At 36.1% G+C, this 13,161-nt stretch overlaps 1 protein-coding gene across 1 annotated transcript in view; it reads right to left on the bottom strand.

Annotated features, from left to right (window-relative positions):
• LOC127228266 (phospholipid-transporting ATPase ABCA3) overlaps positions 1-13,161 on the bottom strand; it is a 116,297-nt gene that overhangs the window by 55,462 nt on the left and 47,674 nt on the right. Inside the window, exons 10-11 of the mRNA XM_051192828.1 lie at positions 10,011-10,145; positions 6,525-6,670 (exon numbers count right to left, since the gene is read on the bottom strand). Of these exons, the coding sequence (XP_051048785.1) occupies positions 6,525-6,670; positions 10,011-10,145 (281 nt within the window). The remainder of the gene's footprint in view (positions 1-6,524; positions 6,671-10,010; positions 10,146-13,161) is intronic.

The raw sequence follows: 13,161 nt of genomic DNA, 5'->3' as shown, positions 1-13,161 counted from the left end.
ATATGGTGGATCACATTAGTAGATTTTCATATGTTGAACCATCCCTGAAGCCTACTTGGTGGTGGTGAATGATTTCTCTGATGTATTCTTGGATTTTATTTGCCAGTATTTTATTGAATAGTTTTGCATCCGTGTTCATGAGGGATGTTGGTCTGTAGTTCTCTGTCTTAGTTATGTCTTTGGTATCAAGGTAATTGTAGCCTTATAAAAAGATTTTGGCAATGAATCTTCTGCTTCAATTATGTGGAACAATTTGAAGAGTATTGGTATTATCTCTTCTTTGAAGTTCTGGTAGAATTCTGCAGTGAAGCCATCTGACCCTATTTTTTTTTTTTTTTGGGTGGGAGTCTTTTGATGCCTGCTTCTATTTCATTAGGGGTTATAGGTCTATTTAAATTGCTTATCTATTCTTGCTATAATTTTGATAAGTGATATCTATCCAGAATTTATCCATTTCCATTAAATTTTCAAATTTTGTGGAGTATAAGTTTTCAAAGTATGAACTGAATAGCCACAAACAACATAAAATGTCTTGGGATAACAGTAACCAAACAAGTAAAAGACCTATATAGCAAGAACTTTGAGTCTTTAAAGAAAGAAATTAAAGAAGATACCAGAAAATGGAAAGATCTCCCATGCTCTTGGATAGGTAGGATCAACATAGTAAAAAATGGCAATGTTGCCAAAAGCAATTTACTGATTCAATGCAATCTCCATCAAAATCCCAGCACAATTCTTCATAGACCTTGAAAGGATAATAATCAACTTTATATGGAAAAAACAAAAACCCCAGGATAGCCAAAACAACTCTGTACAATAAAGGAACTTCCAGAGGCATCACCATTCCCGACTTCAAGCTCTACTATAGAGCTATAGCCCTTAAAACAGTTTGATACTAGCATAAAACTAAGCAGGTAGACCAATGGAATCAAATTGAAAACCCTGATATTAACCCACACACATATGAACACCTGATTTTTGACAAAGAAGCTAAAATTATGCAATGGAAAAAAGAAGGCATCTTCAACAAATGGTGCTGGCATAACTGGATGCTGGTGTGTAGAAGAGTGCAGATAGACCCTTTTGCCTGCTGGGGACACTGCTCAGGGTAAGCATTGGGCCAGAGGTGGGTCCAACAACCCCTCCACCTTCATGGAACTTCTTAGGTCTGCTCTGAGCACATTGGATCTGCCTTATCCACAAGGGACCACCTTGAGTCCGCACTTGCTGGAGGTGAGTCTGGGAGTAGTTCAGGGCAAATCCCCCACCCTCCATCCCACATCCTTCTCTGGGAACTCCCTGGGTTAGCTCTGCATCTCGGTCCCCACTATAACCTTGCCCTGGATAGTACAATCCTGGTATTCTGCTCCATATACCACCCAGAGCCTTCCTGCCTTCCCCTTCCCTGCTGGCCCTGCTGTTTGAGATGAGCATTGGGTCAGAGTGTGGGTCCAACAACCCCACCCCCACTGACATGGAACTTCTTGGATCTGCTCTGAGCACACTGGACACACCTATCTACATGGGACAACTTTGAGGCCACACTTACCTGATCTTTGGACCCCATATCGATGGCCCTCTGCTGGAGGAGAAACCTCCACAAGAGCTTGGATCATCCAAAGTTACAGACATCGAATTCCTGACCCACCTGCACCCACTGGGAGATCAGGGTAGAGAGAGAGAGAGAGACTCCACCTGCACCCACTGGAAAAAGTGATGTGAAGACGGCAATACAAGAAAACACCAACAATAGAAAGACCTGAATGACACTACCAGAATCTAGGGACCTGAACACACCAAAGCAGATGAAGCAGAAGAGAACCTCTTAAAAAAATAACTTCATACAAATGTTAGAGGCCCTCAAAGATGATATGAGAAAATCCCTTAAAGAAATGGAAGAAAAAAACAAACAAAAAATTTGGAAGAAATAGAAGAAAACACCAAGCAAACAATAAGAGAAATGAACAAATCTCTTAAAGAAAGGAAGGAAAGCCAAGAAAAAACAATCAAAGAGATGAAGGAAACAATTCAAACAGTTCAAGACCTGAAAACTGAAATAGAGACAATAAAGAAAACACAAACTGATGGAATGCTAGGAATAGAAAAACTGGGTAAATGATCAAGAACTACAGATGCAAACATAACCAACAGAATACAAGAGATCACAGAGAGACTCTCAGGCGCTGAAGATAAACTAGAGGAAATAGATTCATTGACCAAAGAAAATCTTAAATCCAACAAATCCTTAACACAAAACATCCAGGAAGTGTGGCACACCATGAAAAGGCAAAACCTAAGAATAACAGGCATAAAAGAAAGCAAAGAAGCTCAGCTTAAAGGTGCAGAAAACATATTCAACAAAATCATTGAAGAAAAAAACTTTCCCAATCTGAAGAAGGACATGCCTATGAAAGTACAAGAAGCATACAAAACACTAAATAGGCTGAACCAAAACAAATGAAACCAAACCAACACACAAATACACACACACACACACACACACACACACACATACACACACACATACAAACTAAATTCCCCTTGCCACATAATAAACAAAACACCTAACATACTGAATGAAGACTGAATATTAAGGGCAGCAAAAGAATAAGGCCAGGTAACATACAAAGGCAGACCTGTGAAAACTGCACCTGACTTCTCCATGGAAACTCTGAAAGCCAGAAGGTCCTGGATAGATGTTCTACAAACACTAAGAGTCCATGGATGCCAGTCCAGACAACTACACCCAGCAAAAATCTCAATCACTATTAATGGAGAAAACAAGATATTCCATGACAAAACCAGATTTCACAATACATATCCACAAATCCAACCCTATAGAAAGTTCTGGAAGGAAAATTCCAATCCAAGGAAGTTAACTACACTCATAAAGACATAGGCAATAGATAATCCCACTTTACCTCAGCCTCAGCCCCACTTGCACCCAGAGAAGCAACCACTGGAGCTGCAACACTGCCTACAACTAGAGGTGTGACCACTGGAGTTGTGGCCCTGCCTACTCTAAGAGGAAAGACCATTTGAGCATTGGGTCCATCTACACCTGGAGGAGTGATCACCACAAGCTCAGCCCTGCCTGTACCTGAAGGAGCATTCAATGGAGCCATAGCCCTCACCCACTACACTAATTTGATGAAGAGGAACCCTCTGAAGCACAGGCTCCACCTTTATTGATTGGAGGAAGAGACGGGTGGACAAAAAGGTAAGGACACACAGCAACACCAGAAACTAGTGTGGTTCTACGGAAACAAGACCTGTATGTCCTAATGCAGATGAAACCAAAGAAAATGACATTAAAAACAATTTTATAAACATGATTGAGGTCTTCAAAGAGGATATAAAAATTCTCTTAGAGAAATGGAGGGAAAGACAAACAAAAGAAATTGAAAGAGATCAACAAATGCCTTAAAGCAAACCAAGAAAAAGCAATCAAACAAATGAAGCAAACAGTTCAAGATCTGAAAACTGAAATAGAGGCAATAAAAAAACACAAATTGAGGGAACTCCAGAAATAGAAAATCAGGGTAGATGATCAGGAACTACAGCTGCAAGCATCACCAATAGTATATATGAGATGGAAGAGAGAACCTCAGGAGTTGAAGATACAATAGAGGAAATAGACTCGCCAGTAAGAAAAAAATGTTAAATCCAACAAACTCTTAACACAAAATATTCAGGAAATCTGGGAAACCATGAAAAGACCAAACTGAAGAATAATAGTGATAGAAGAAGGTGAAGAAGTCCAGCTCAAAGGTATAGAAAATATATTCAACAAAATCATAGAAGAAAACTTTCCTAACCTAAAGAAAGACATACCTATGAAAGTACAAGAAGCTTACAGAACACCAAATAGATTAGACCCCCCCACAAAATAATCCCTTGACCACATAATAATCAAAACACTAAACATACAGAACAAATAAAGACTATTAACAGGTGCAAAGGAAAAAGGCCAAGTAACATATAAAGGCAGACCTATCAAAATTGTAATAATGAAAGCCAGAGGGTCCTGGTCAGGAGTTATGCAGACACTAAGAGACACGAATGCCAGCCAAGACTACTATATCCAGCAAAGATTTTAATTACTGTAGATGGTGAAAACAAGACATTCCATGATAGAACCAGGTTTGAAAAATACCTATCCACAAATTCTGCCTTACAGAAAGTGCGAGATGGAAAACCCCAACCCAAAGAAGTTAGCTATACCCACAAAAACACTGGCAATGGATAATCCCATACCAGCGAATCCCTAAGAAGAGAAATTCACATATAATACCACTACCACCAACAAAATAAAAAATAACTTGAACTAGCAGTCACTAATATTTATTATTCATTAATATCAATGGTCTCAATTTGCTTATAAAAAGACTTAGGCTAACAGACTGGAAATAAAAACAGAATCCATCCTTCTTCTTCATATAAGAAACACACCTCAACTACAAAGACAGACATTACCTCAGAGTAAATGATTAGGAAAAGATTTTCCAATCAAATGGACCTAAGAAATAAGTTGGTGAAGTTATTCTAATTTCTAACAAAACAGACTTTAGACTAAAATTAGTCAAAAGAGATGAAGAAGATCATTTCATATTCATCACAGGAAAAATCCATCAAGATGAAGTCAAGAAGCTAGACATAAAAAGACTAAATAATCTAATAAAAATGGGGGCACAGATATAAAAAGAGAACTCTCAACAGAGGAATCTCAAATGGCTAAAAGACACTTAAGGAAATTCTCAACATCCTTAGTCATTAGAGAAATCCAAATCAAAACAACTCTGAGATACCATCTTACACCTGTCAGAATGGCTAAGGTCAAAAACTCTGATGACAGTTTATACTGGAGAGAATATGGAGTAAGGAGAACACTCCTTCATTGCTGGTGGGAGTGCAAACTTGTACAGCCACTTTGGAAATCAGTATCGTGGTTTCTCAGAAAATTGGGAATCAATCTACCTCAAGACCCAGTAATACCACTTTTGGGCATATACCCAAAGGATGCACACTCACACCACAAGGGCATTTGCTCAACTATGTTTATAGAGCCTGGAAAGAATCTGGATGCCCCTCAACAAAAGAATGGATAAGGAAAATGTATAAATGTACATAATAGAGTATTGTACTACTCTGTGGCAAAAAAAAAAAAAAAAAACAATGACATCTTGAAATTTGCAGGCAAATGGACATAACTGGGAAAAGCCATCCTGAGTGAGGTAATCCAGACACAAAGACAAATATAACATGTACTCACTCATAAGTGGATATTAGACATAACACAAAGGACAACCAGACTATAGGCCATAATCCCAGAGGACCCAGGTTACAAAGAGGACCCTAAGGGAGACATACATATAGCCACCTAGGAAGGGGAAATAAGACAAGATCTCCTGGGTAAATTGGGAGCATGAGGGCAGGGGAGTGGGCAGAAGGGGAGAGGAAAGGAGGGGAGTAGAGAAAAATGTATAGCTCAATAAAAATGGCAAAAATGATTAAAGGAACAAAGCTAGTTATTAAAAATTGTACCTTGAAAGCATTTGAGAAAAAATATGTATATAGTATAATTTAGTATGATAAACACATCTTATCCACATTTTCAATATTTGCTTGTGGGGAGTAACAACTAACATGATATTGAACCTTTTAACACAGTTTAGAGTGTTTTATACAATACTGTTAACTACAGGTAATGTACTATACAGAAAATCATTGTTGAACAGAAATTGGAAGACACATCAGTTCTTTGGTGAATTCAGAAAGACTTGGACATAAGTCTTCCTCTATTTTCTCTGTCTCCAATGGAGGAAAGGCACTGGTCCTGTGTATTTACTTTCAAAACTTGTAGAGCAGGGTCAACTGTAGTAAGATGTCTGTCTGCACCCCTCGCTCTCCCCACCCCCCCGCACCTCTCTCTTTTGCTCTTGGATGTCTTAGTTTCTGGGCTTTATTGTTTTGTTAGTACTCAGCACAAGTGATATAGAAATCAGTCCTTTAACTGGAACTAGGTTTGGAATAAGACACAATTTTCCTTGGTTTTGTGCCCTTTCTCATTATGTCATTAGAGTGAAAGCTATAGGAAAACACCTGCCCTATCTTGTGTTCCCTGTTGTTCTGGTACCCAAGCTCTATCATTTTTTCAGTATTTGGGCAGAGATGAAATAGAATCCTGACCATTGGAAAGCAAACTCAAATCAATGAGATGGGGCAGAAGGTACATTCTTTCCTCTGTCTTTCCGAAGGGAAAACTTCTAATGGAAAAAAAAAAAAAAATCCTCTAGGCTGTGAGTTAAACTGCCTTGAGGGAAGGGTTGTCAGGAACACAGCACATTTTTACTTCCCCTAGACTGGTACAACCTTTTTCATTCTTTTGTTTGTTCAGGGTGGCATTTCTTAACTGAATTATCAATTTCTTGCAAGAGAATTTTGGTTCAAATAGCATGGCTTTTTTGTTATGTGTCCAGGCCTCAAGAGTAAAACTCCTTGTTTTCCAGTCTTAAGAAGGTAACTTTGCCCTGAATGGAGATTGATACATACCTGTGAGAATAGACAAGATTGTGGATTTTCCTGCCCCATTGTGTCCCAGAAGAACAGTGATCTGCCCCTCATACACGTTCAATGACAAGTTGTTTATTGCGGGGTTGTTTCTAAATTCCTGTGAGACAAAAAATAATCTGTTGTCTGTAGTTAAAGGAACAAACATTCCCATCCTCTGTACTTATATCATCAGACTCATGCTGTCAATAACAGATGGTAGTATTGTCAGGTCCAAAAGAAACTCCAGTCCCTCAACTCTAAAAGGCAGTCTAGACATCCAGAAATATAGGAGGATTTCTAGCAGTTGGACAAAGGCCAGCATTCCTTGGTAACTTGTGAAGCCAGTTCCCCTTTCACCAAAGAAGTAATTTTCCTTATCATTGACAGAAGGGACAGATAGTTATCTGTAGTGCCTATTAGCATACCAAAGAGCATGCTATCTTCCTAGCCCTTCTCACCTCCCCCCTGCCCTAAACTCCTTCCAGTTCACAGTCTTCCTCTCATGTTTTACTCTGCTCCCCTGTTCCTGCTTCTGTCAAGGTCCAGTCCGCTGGCTACATTCAGTCAGTGTTTGGGGCTCTTTAGGTGCCTCTGGCTGTTCTCTCTCTTTCTCTTCTATCTACATCAAAAACCTTCCCTTTAACCATACCATGAAGAAGTCATGTCATCAGTATATATAGTTTATATATCTTTGTCTAGGTTGGGTCTAACTTTGTATCTCTAAATATCTACCAAAAACATATTTAAATATTTCATAGATTTCTCACAATTGGCATGTCTAAAAACCTGAACTATCTATATTATTAATCTATACTTTAGTAAATTTAAAAATCAACATTATCCTTGGAAAATATATTCAACTGTTCCTTCTAACTCAGTGACTCCCCACCCCCAATTCACTTCAATGTACAAACAAAGAAAGGAAATGCGAATACAATTCTTAACAAAATGTGAATATAATCCCACTTCTTAACATAAATCACACACAAATCCCTGCTTTAAGAAGCATTCACAAAACATGGTGAGACAAAAGATAAAGGCAAATAAAACTAATCATCAACAATATGAACAAAAGAAAGGGTGTAAAATGGTACATGTGATAGTGATGAAATAGCTTAAGAAAGGCCAGGTTGCCCTGGCCCCTTGAAGAAAGGTTTTTTTTTTTTTTTTTTTCCCCAAGACCAAATAGGATCCTCCTTCCGAGAAAGAGTACTAATAGTTAAGAAAAAAAAGTTTGGTTATTTGGAGGAATGGCCTTGTATGACATTTTATGAGCCCAAAGGGTTGCCAGCCTGCATCGGGTGTAATGTTAACTGCAGTCCTCTGATTTTAAAATCCCTATCCTCCTTTGTGGGACTAAGAACCTTCCCCAGGCAGGAGCCTGATCTTGGTCAGTTGGCTAGAAGACTTACTGTACTCTTAATTGGCTTAATAAAGTGTAGTGATTGTAATTTTCTCACTTGTATTATTTCAGTGTTACATAGGAAACAAAAGTTTTTATCAGGGAGCAAAAGAAAGGTTTTCCAGAGACCATGATGTTTCCAAATCTTACACAGTTTAAGGGCTGTGCAGCACAGTAAGTTCTTAGGCATTGGATAGACCATAAAAAAGGATTATGTTTCAATTATGAGGAACAATTAACTGTAGATTAAGCAAAATAGATACGAATGAATCAAACTGTTGCCAAGAGATTAAATTGCTTCTAAAGGAAAATAATATTTAATTGCTTCTAAAGCAAAATAATATTTAACAGAAACAAAACACCCTCTTTGAAGTACATGTTTTCTTGAGTTAATAAAGTCAGGAAGAGATCCAAAGGAAAACTATCTTAATAAAAATCATCCAATTGTACAAAACTAGTGACAAATTTCTTATAAGGTGCCAGAAAATAAAAGAACGGTATAGGAAGCAAAATAGAAGTGAAACAGAATGTTTCACTGGAAACAATGCTTGTGCAAAGATACAAACACCAACAATCCCAGTACTTAGGAGACAGAGGCAGAAAGACCATGAATTCAATGTGAACCTAGCTATATAACAACTCCATGACTCAAAAATCAAAGCAAAACAAAAACAGAAGGCCCAGTTGTTATAGTGCTTCCCGCATAAGCAAAATCAAAGGAATCTGATCCTGAATGCATGTAAGTGGCTGGGGACCATGGTGATCTGCCTGTAATTCCAGCCTGAGCAGCCAAAACAGAGATTCCACAGAGCAAGATGACTATCAAGATTAGACGTATTTCTGTGCCCTAGCTCTGACTGAGACATGCTTCAATAAATAATGCATCCATACCCATGTGCATATGCACACACCCATGCACAACACATGTAAGAGAAAAACAGAGTTAAGAAAGAAAGCCCTCACAAATCATATAAAAATGTAGAAAAAGTACTAATAACTTATCTTTTACTTTTAAATGTATAACAAGATAATCATAGAATCTAATGATCTAAGTCTACAGTATACCTCACACCTGAGATTAAGAACAATCATTTCCATGTTCAGTAAAGCATAACTCACAATGCCCAAGATAAGTAAAAATTTGTCTACCAGCAAATAAATGGGTAAAGATGTGAGACACAGCTGGAATATTTTTTGGTCACAAAAGAAGGATATCCTGGCATTTGTAACTCATGAACAAACCCCAGAGAACAGTATACTGGATATAAGCCAGACATACAGGCAAAAACTATCATTTCTTCTCTATGTAAAAATCTAAAAACACCACATTAGGAGAGAGCAGGACAGTGATTATCAAGTACTGAGGGAAATATAGATATATTGACTAAAGGGCACCAACTTTCAGTTGTAAAGTAAATAAATCTTGGAGCCTAATTACAACATTCAGTGATAGTTAATAATATAGCACTGTTTATCTGAAATGTGGTAAGTGCAAATTTAAAATTTTCTTATTAATGAGAACTATCAAAACCTATTGATAGTACACATGTACACCAAAAATACTGTATACCTAAAATATATGAACATTTTATATGTTCATTAAATCTGGAAAAATAAATTTCATAACAATAGCACTCTTAGAAAATGAAGATGAAATAAAGATTGTTTCAGATTTAAGAAAAGTAGAAAGTTACATGCTAGAAGACTGCAAGTAGTGTTACTCTCCTCACCACATTTAAATGAAGCATTGCATCAAGTTTCTTTATTAACATAAATTTTTATAAAATCACATTATCACTTTTTGCCATGTCTATCAGAGAAGAATGAAAGGAAAGCATAAAGATGGAGTGAATAACACATTTGTAAAGATATTTCTATATTTATATGATTACTAAACATAGCTCTAACCAAGCTCTGGTCCTTAGAGGACAACTATATAATTATGAAGTGAATAACATAATTAAAGCATCTCTTTTTTTCTGTATTAGTCAATAATAAAGAAGCTCAATGGATAGTAAGTGGTTTTTGGTTCCTGCAGGAATATTTGAAACAATACCTTGTGCAAACGTTTGATTTGGATACCTGCCACCAAGTTGGTAGGTTCAACCTCAAAACAGTTATGTATTGTGGGTAAGCACTTTGTCTCTTCTGCAATCTTTCTAATTTTTGGTTTGCCAAACCAGTATGAACGCTACAGAAAAAGACAACAAAACAATCATTAAAAACTTTTGTTTTGATTTGCTGTTTCTAAAGGTTTGACTCATGTCAAATAAGTATGTGCTATCAAGGGTTTATTGTTAATCATTCATGGAGCACTGGGGATAAAGGGTTTGTACTATGCACTTTTTATTAATGAATGAATAGAAAATGTTAGTAAGAACAACAAAATCTGTTTTTTGAAAGGGCAAGAAAGAACATAAAGTTGGGTGGGTGGGCAAAGAGATGGGAAGGGTCTGGGAGGAGTTGTGGGAGGAGGGAAACATGATATATGTATGTATGTATGTATGTATGTATGTATGTATGTATGTATGTATGTAGAAAAAAGAACTGAACTCTGAATAGACCTATAACAAAGTGAGTCAGTGATTAGTAACATTCCTACAAAGACCAGACTAGATAGTTTCATTAGGGAATTTTCTAAAACATTTAAACACAACTTAACAGTTTTATTCAGCTCTACCAAAAACTTAAGGACATACCTCCTAATTCACTGAGAAATCAGTATCATCCTGACACCAAAACCAGACAAAGAAAATCAAACTATAGATCTTATAATATGGATGCAAAAATCTTCAATATAATGCTAACAAGCTGAATCTACTGAACATGAAAATGATTATATGCCATTATAAAATGAAATGTATTGCAGAGATGGTTCCAGATACTATAATCAATCAATGTAGCATCACATTAATAGGATAAAAGAAAAATATATCATATGATAATTTCAGTTCATGTATGATAAAAAAACAAAATTTGAGGAATAAATAGGTTAGGTAAAGAAATAGATCACTACAGTGAAAATCTTCAAGTTCTATTGAAAGAAGCTGAAGACTACCAAATTAAAACAAAAGACACATGAATTGTAACCTAAACTTTCTAAGACAGCAACAATATGCCACCACAGTTCAAACCCTGTCAAAATTCCAATGGTCATTTTTGCAGAAAAGCTGAAACTCAGGATCATAGTGAATCACACAAACCTGTTTTTAGTCCCAAACAATCTTCAAGAACAACAAAGGTAGATGACTCACACTTGCAGATTTTAAAACTTATACTATGGCTGTAATAACAAAATGGTGTCATACTGGATCAGGAATATATACATATATATATATATATGTATATATATATATATATATATATATGATTAAGACTGATAACCAAGAAACAACCCATACATTTATTGCTAATTGCTAATTGTTTCTCATCTACAGTGCTACAGCCATATTCAACAGGAAGTGAGTAATTCTTCAAATTATGGTACTGGAATATTAGCGTATCTGTGCAAAAGCAAGAAGGTGGACTACTATCTCACACTACATGAAGAATTGATTCAAGTAACCAATGATCCAAGTACAAGGGCAAAAATTCAACTCTTAGGAGAAAGTTAAATAAATCATTATGACCGTGTATTTCACAATGGTTCCTAGAAATAATATGAAATCTATAAACAATTAAACAAAAAACAGATAAAAATTGGGTCATCAAAACTAAGGACAAAATGTGTGTTAAAGAATATAATGAAGACTAAAAGAATGATTTATAGAATGGGAGATAATATTTGCAAATCATACATAAAAGAAGGGTTTAGTATAGCAGATACATAAAAAAGTAAATAATTACTAAATGGGTACAGGACCTGAATTTATATCTCTAAACAGGATATACAAAGGCCAAAGGTCAATTGGCACATAAATACCATACCTATGATTATTTATCAGGAGATTCAATTGAATATCACATAAAACCTATGATGGTAACTACTATAAAAGAAAGTATGAGTGAAGGAATAGAATCTTAAACACTTTACAGGTTGGGGGAGACAAGAAGAAATATATGCTCTGATTGTTTTCGAAACCTGAAACACAGAAGTGCCATAAGAATTAGTAGTTACAACCCTATATACTCAAAATAACTAATAACAGTCCTATTCACAAGAGATGAAAACAAATATGTCCTCAAGTGAGATATGCAATATTATACAGTCATACAACAGGCTGCAAATATCCATTTATCCTACACCATGGATAAATCTGAAAAACTACTTAATGAAGCACCCACAAATAGTTAACTATTAAGACTGTATTTCTATAATACATGCTGAATATATAAATTCATAGAAAAATCAAGCAAATTAGAGGAGCCTGAATACAAAAACTGGATATTACTTCTTCTAAAGTAATAGTTTTGGTTTTTGAGGATGAAAAACTATGAGTAGAGAGGTCAAGGTTGCATACTGTGACTTTACATTATAAATGTACCAATTATTAGTGACATCATTTAAAAATTTGTAATTTTATGTCATATGTATTTCACTAAAAAAGTGAAGATTTCTGAGGACTAGGAAACAGGCTCTATTTACACTATAAGAACAAAGTGTATTTTCAGGTATAACATTGTTTAGCCAAATTATCTATAATTTTAACCTCAAGAGAGTAGTTTTCAAGGTAGAAGGACAGAAGTGAATTTTTGGAAAGTCAACTTGAAGCCATGGGTCATCATCACTCTTGGCCATAGTGTTTTCACTGTGGACCACCCAGTTATTATAAGGAAATCTGAAGGAAAAGAAGCGGGCACTTTTCTACTCTATGAAAATAAATGGTCATTCCTCTGAAAGGGACCAAATGGTGAAACTAAGATACAGGAATTATTTAGTTCTCTCTTAGCTAGAATCTAAGAAAGCACCATACACGAATTTGGTGTGAGTTTCCCTTTGTTTCCCCACCTTATAATCTAAGGGACTATATTGTCTGGCTACGGAGATCTTAGTGCTTACAATTTTTAAAGTTCCAGTGTTTTAGCTACACATGTTATACAACTATATGCAGAGGAGATTTAATGCTATATTAAGAAATGGATAATATCTCAATACCGGTGATTTATAGATTAGGTTGATCTGAACTTGGCTTTTAAATTTGATCACACCTTTTATGGCCATTTGGAATTAACAGCAGCACTAAAGCTCACCATAAAGGGATGTAGAA

This window comes from Phodopus roborovskii, unplaced genomic scaffold (assembly GCF_943737965.1).
Source record: "Phodopus roborovskii unplaced genomic scaffold, PHOROB, whole genome shotgun sequence".
In the NCBI taxonomy this organism is placed as follows: domain Eukaryota; kingdom Metazoa; phylum Chordata; class Mammalia; order Rodentia; family Cricetidae; genus Phodopus; species Phodopus roborovskii.
Note: the sequence above shows the minus strand (reverse complement) of the source record. Positions and strands in the feature narration are given on the sequence as shown.